The 6668-nt window shown below is 47.3% G+C and overlaps 1 protein-coding gene across 1 annotated transcript; it reads left to right on the forward strand.

Moving 5' to 3' along the window:
• The first annotated feature begins 1176 nt into the window (after positions 1-1176).
• LOC136512125 (coronatine-insensitive protein homolog 1b-like) lies at positions 1177-4598 on the forward strand. Its single transcript, XM_066506118.1, has 3 exons — positions 1177-1970; positions 2909-3383; positions 3478-4598. The coding sequence occupies exons 1-3, from the start codon at positions 1453-1455 to the stop codon at positions 4282-4284; spliced, it is 1800 nt and encodes a 599-aa protein (XP_066362215.1). The 5' UTR covers positions 1177-1452; the 3' UTR covers positions 4285-4598.
• Positions 4599-6668: the final 2070 nt, after the last annotated feature.

Raw genomic sequence — 6668 nt, forward strand, 5'->3', positions numbered from 1 at the left:
TAATAATTAGCTAAACTGTTAGTTGTACCTATTTAGATACAAAGGAGCAAATTACTAGCAGTTAACTATTAGATTTAGGGATCCAAACAGGGTCTAAATTGATCACATCATTTCTTGAAGAAAAAACGTTTATCTGAAAATATTTTCAACTAAAATGTCTATGCATCGTAATTCTGACTCTTATACTAGGCGCTAGGCGCTTGACTAAACAAAGTAGATTCCTGTAGCTGAGGGAGTTCACTTTACATCACCTATGACTTATCATGTTAATGCATAATTAGGAAGGACTAAAGTTAGGTGGTGTTCAGATCTGGTGACTAAAATTTAGGATGTATATCGGGAGCATGTTGTATGGGATGTTCGGATACTAATAAAAAACAAATTACATAACTCGTTAGTACTCCACGAGACGAATTTTTTAAGCCTAATTAATCTGTCATTAGCACATGTTTACTGTAACACCACATTGTCAAATCATGGACTAATTAGACTTAAAAAATTCGTCTCGTAAATTAGTCATAAACTATATAATTAATTTCGTAATTAATCTATATTTAATACTCTATATATATGTCCCGCATTCGATAAAACAACGACTAAAATTGACGAGGAACGACAAAACACTTACCGGCCTCCAGACTCAAAAGTACAAGCCTGACGATAACGATCGCCTTCAACTAACGCTCACATGGTACAGCTGCTGTGGCATGCCGCATGCCGGCCCCCGGTTCAAACCTACCGTCCTATTCATCACCAGTTCACCTGACCCACCACACACACGAGGGGCCTATTTAGTTTCCCTCTAAAACGTTAAATTTTTCAAGATTTTTGGTCACATCAAATTTTTGGACACATACATAAAGCATTAAATATAAATAAAATTAATTACACAGTTTAGACAAAATCCACGAGACGAATCTTTTAAGCCTAATTAGATTATGATTGGACACTAATTGCTAAATAATAATGAAAATATTACAATATCATTTTGCCAAAAATTTGGGGAACTAAACTGGGCCGAGGACAGAGGAGAGGAGAGGAGAGGAGAAAAAAAAGACACGGGACACCAGCCCGCCGGCGGCGACAGGGTGCGTGTCCGTGTCGTGCGTGCGTGTGCGCCGAGCAAATTCCCCGCCCGGCCCCCAGCCGATGTGGCTCGGCATCCCCAGCTGGATCGCGGAGAAGTAAACGCCGCTTCCCCAAGCCCCACCCCACCTCGTCCTCCTCTCCAACTCACTTCTCCCTCCAATAATTCTCTCCTCGCTGCTTGCTACACCTCCAAGCACCACCGAATCAGTGAGTGGGAGCAGTAGCAGCGAGTGGGAGCAGAGGGAGGGAATCCCATGTCTCCGCCCCTCTCTGGAGCAGATCCTCGGCGAGCCGGCGTGGAGCTGCTGCGGTAGAAAAAAGCCAGCTGAGCTCCGCCCGCAGGCCGCAGCGCGATCGGGATCGATGGGCGGGGAGGCGCCGGAGCGCCGGTGGCTGACCCGCGCGCTGAGCATCAGCGGCGGCGACGGCGGCTGGGTTCCCGAGGAGATGCTGCACCTGGTGATGGGGTTCGTCGAGGACCCGCGCGACCGGGAGGCCGCGTCGCTGGTGTGCCGCCGGTGGCACCGCGTCGACGCGCTCTCGCGGAAGCACGTCACGGTGCCCTTCTGCTACGCCGTGTCCCCGGCGCGCCTGCTCGCGCGGTTCCCGCGGCTCGAGTCGCTGGCCGTGAAGGGGAAGCCCCGCGCGGCCATGTACGGCCTCATACCCGACGACTGGGGCGCCTACGCCCGCCCCTGGGTCACCGAGCTCGCCGCGCCGCTCGAGTGCCTCAAGGCGCTCCACCTCCGCCGCATGATCGTCACGGACAACGACCTCGCCGAGCTCGTCCGTGCCAGGGGCCACATGCTGCAGGAGCTCAAGCTCGACAAGTGCACCGGCTTCTCCACGGATGGACTCCGCCTCGTTGCCCACTCCTGCAGGTACTCGTACTCCTCGATTCTCTTGCTCTTGTTAGCTCCGATCTGGGTGCTGGAGGAAGTAAGATCGAATTGGGGTTACTGAGATGGTGACAATGAGGGGGCGTAGCTACTGTCTAGTCGTTGATTCCCCGAAACGGTTGAGTCATAGCACCCATCACTTTCTGCAAGTAGAAACTTGTGCTGCCTTAGGGAGAGTTTTTACCAAAAAGCAGGTTTGAGATCTAGCGCTAAAAATTGGGTGGACTGCCCTCAAATGATTAGAGATCCTAACTCCTAATCATAGAAGATCCGCAGAAGTCTTAGGAGTGCATCTTCAAACCTGTATCATTACAGTTCGTGGCTTCTGCTGTAGATTACTCCAAAAAAGAAAGTTTAATTGATGGTGTTAATTGTGAATAATTTGATTATGGGATGCCTTATTCGATATATATTATATATAAAGAAAAGTTGAGTCATGGAGCAAACCACTGGGAACATGGAAAGGTTGGGCTGTGTTTTGCCTTTGGATAGATCTACCAGAAAAGGAGTCTTTAAATGACCCCAAATTTACGTGTAGCATGATTGTTGGGAATATTTAATGCAATTCCAGTTAAATTAAAACAAGGATAATATCCACTGGCTGAGTTGAACTTCTGTGATTCTCTTGGCTCTAAAATTCTAACAAAATGCCCAAGCAACATGTAAACACTGGCGTAGGTCTATCATTTTCTGTATGCTGCTAGGAGCTTTTGATGTTTCCTGATCACCCCCGTGACATACAGTTTTAGGTGTCAGGACAGGGATTGTTATTCGTTGATTGCTTAAAAAGGGGGTTACATTTATTTGCCTGTAGGCTGTAGTGCATCCTTTTGTTATTTGGTTCTCCCCTTTAGTATTCTTTTAGCTGCTAATATTGTGACGAAATCATCACACTAACTTGTGGTGCTAAATTTCATCAGATCACTGAGAACTTTGTTTCTGGAAGAATGTCAAATTAACGATAAAGGCAGGGAATGGATCCACGATCTTGCAGTCAGCTGTCCTGTTCTGACAACATTGAATTTCCACATGACTGAGCTTCAAGTGATGCCAGCTGACCTAGAGCTTCTTGCAAAGAGCTGCAAGTCACTGATTTCCTTGAAGATTAGTGACTGTGATCTTTCAGATTTGATAGGGTTCTTCCAATTTGCCACAGTACTGGAAGAATTTGCTGGAGGGACATTCAATGAGCAAGGGGAACTCACCATGTATGGGAATGTCAGATTTCCGTCAAGACTATGCTCCTTGGGACTTACTTTCATGGGAACAAATGAAATGCCTATTATATTTCCTTTGTCTGCAATACTGAAGAAGCTGGATTTGCAGTACACTTTCCTCACCACTGAAGACCATTGCCAGCTTATTGCAAAATGTCCGAACTTACTAGTTCTCGCGGTAATATCTCCTGCTCGTGTAAATTATGAAGATACTCAATTGACGATCTTTTTTTTTTATCGTAATTGACATTATATATTCTTGTTTTCAATAGGTGAGGAATGTGATTGGAGATAGAGGATTAGGTGTTGTTGCAGATACGTGCAAGAAGCTCCAAAGGCTCAGAATTGAGCGAGGAGACGATGAAGGAGGTGTGCAAGAAGAGCAAGGAGGGGTCTCTCAAGTGGGCTTGACGGCTATAGCCGTAGGTTGCCGTGAACTGGAATACATAGCTGCCTATGTGTCTGATATAACCAATGGGGCCCTGGAATCTATCGGGACATTCTGCAAAAAGCTCCATGACTTCCGGCTTGTTCTTCTTGATAGAGAAGAGAGGATAACAGAATTGCCACTGGACATTGGTGTCCGAGCTTTGTTGAGGGGCTGCACCAAACTTCGGAGGTTTGCTCTGTACTTGAGACCAGGAGGGCTCTCAGATGCAGGTCTCGGCTACATTGGACAGTGCAGTGGGAACATCCAATACATGCTTCTCGGTAATGTTGGGGAAACTGATGATGGATTGTTCAGTTTCGCATTGGGATGCGTAAACCTGAGAAAGCTTGAACTCAGGAGCTGTTGCTTCAGCGAGCGAGCTCTGGCCCTCGCAATACTACGTATGCCTTCCCTGAGGTACGTATGGGTTCAGGGCTACAAAGCGTCTCAAACCGGCCGAGACCTCATGCTCATGGCGAGGCCCTTCTGGAACATAGAGTTTACACCTCCCAATTCCGAGAACGCAGGTCGGTTGATGGAAGATGGGGAACCTTGTGTAGATAGTCATGCTCAGATACTTGCGTACCACTCCCTCGCCGGTAAGAGGTTGGACTGCCCACAATCTGTGGTCCCTTTGTATCCTGCGTGAGTGTAAATAGACTAAGCTGGTGCCTGCTTTCTCCCACGTCCTTGCTTCCTTAGCCTCCTCCTGGTCAACAAGAACGATGTTGATAACTTGATATGTGGTTATTGTATGGATCTAGATGGCTAGCTGCTACGTACTGTAATAAGCTACTAGTGGCTGAGATGTCCTGGAATAAGCCCTTGCTATTTTCGCCTGTACTGCTATCTAATCCTAGGAAGATGTATACTAGTAATAAGTAACGGTGGAAGATGTGAGTCTTGCTTGCTCGCCCTGATTTGTACTATTGGAGGTATAAGAATACCTGGGTTTTGGCCGCCTACTTTGAGCATTGAGATGTGTGTGGTTGCTCCAGAGTTGACGATGAGACAAAACCAAGACTGGTTCTGTGTGTTATTATAATATGTGCTTGCTGAGTATATAAAGTTACTATGCCAGGGCCATGAAATTTCTCTTTATGATAAATGATATTTTGCAGGGGAGATCCATACAAAACCAAGACTGATTTTGTATGTTCGGCTAATGGTTTATGTGGCTGATAAGTCGGCTGATGCTAATTTGTTATGAGAAAAAAACACTGTAATATAGCTAATAAGTTCAAGCGAACACGGGGCCGAACACCAATTTGATTGCAGGTGCCGTAGCTATGATTGGCAATTGGCATCTCCTCTTGGTGTGTTTGCTGCAGCTCTCCGCATCAAGGGCGCTATCGCGGACGTGGCTCCAAGCAAGAAGGCGACCTCCTGTTATCACCGAAAGGGCCGTGCGAAAGAAGAGGCGCAATCGCATAGCGCCACGCCACACCACACCACACGGCACGATGATTTGGCCACTAGTTTTTAAACTTGTAAAGGGCTAGCGTACAAAAGTTGCGTAGGAGTCTGCATCTCGCGTGACGAGTGGGGGAAGCCGGACCTCACCGCGACAACGACGGCCGTGTGACCGTGTCCAGCGCTACGAAAACGCCAACGGGGAAGCGACTGAGGCTGCTGATCCTGCGATCCAGTGCACAGTCAGTTGTCTGTCTTCGCCTCTTCGTACGCACGAAATGCTACGAACGAAGCTATTTTTAACTTCTTCTTTGTCCTTTACGAACCACGTAATACCACGTAATTAAGTAAATAAGTAAGAAAAAGAAGGAAATAATGCAACTACGTCACGGTAGCAGACAGCTTGGGCCACGGTTCTCATTTACTTGGCACGGCAAGTTAGGACTTGCGGCCCATGCATTGCATCCGGGATCCGGCTTCCTCCGGTCCTCCCCATGTGCATCGGCGTCACTGATCCTGATCAGTGTGATCCAGACATCAAGGCAAGGCACATGATCCCGAACCCCCAGTTCGGACCATGGTTGCCTTGCGAGACTGCATCTGTCGGTTTGCATTCTAGAGTCGAGTGGAGTACTCGTACTGTCGTAAATATGATCGGAGAGTGTTCTGCCTGAGTGTTATATGTTAAACCTAAAGCACGCATAAATCTAGCATGTCTATTTATACTTTGAATTAAATCGTAAGTCCTAGAAGCGTCTAGAGTACTGGATTAGAGATAGAATGAGAGAGAGGGGTGAAAGGGTGCAAACCATCGGCCGCCTTGGATGAAAATGGGCTCGCCATCGCAGTGCTCGGCGATAACCCGGTGGCGGTGCAGTAGCGGTGTCGTCCGGGTTGGTGTAAAGGTCGCAGGGCAACCCGGCGTTGTAGCAGTCCTCCAACCTGATGCAGAGGCGGTGGCGGCGCTTCCCGTCGCTGGCAGCGCCTCCTCTGTGATCGGTTAGGCGGCTCAGGCGAACCTCGTGACTCGAGCGCCCCGGCCCCCACCTCCTATTTATGGCGCTGTGCGACGGGGGCCCACCAACCATATTAGGATTGGGCGCCCCCGATCAGGACGCGGATCCAAGGGCCCTTGGGCCTATCGGTAGAGATCGACTAACATTCTCCCCCCCATCTCACTTATAACTTAAACTTAACTTACATACTTTCTCTTGTTCCCATTCTATCACAGATCAGTGCATAGAGTGTGCTCATCGTCACAGTCTCTTGCCATTAGATTAAACAGCTACAATGCACCTCTCTATTTTAAAACAGATTCTTAACTAAGCCCTTATTATTCAGGAATCATAGGATTTCCCTTAAACCCATGCCGGCTACGTGTTCTCTGAACACACTGGGTGGTAAGCCTTTTGTAAGCGGATCCGCGAGCATCTTTTCTATTCTTATATGCTCAAAAAATCCTTCCTTTTTCTTTCATTTCAAAAGTGCATAAAAATTATATTGCCAATTCCAATAGAATTTCATAATAATGAAAGAGAATAGGTAATAATTCGGCTTCACAACATAATACTTTATGTCAATATGTTTGGCAGCACCATTTGACTTATTGTTGTGAACATA

This window comes from Miscanthus floridulus, chromosome 16 (genome assembly GCF_019320115.1).
Source record: "Miscanthus floridulus cultivar M001 chromosome 16, ASM1932011v1, whole genome shotgun sequence".
In the NCBI taxonomy this organism is placed as follows: Eukaryota; Viridiplantae; Streptophyta; class Magnoliopsida; order Poales; family Poaceae; genus Miscanthus; species Miscanthus floridulus.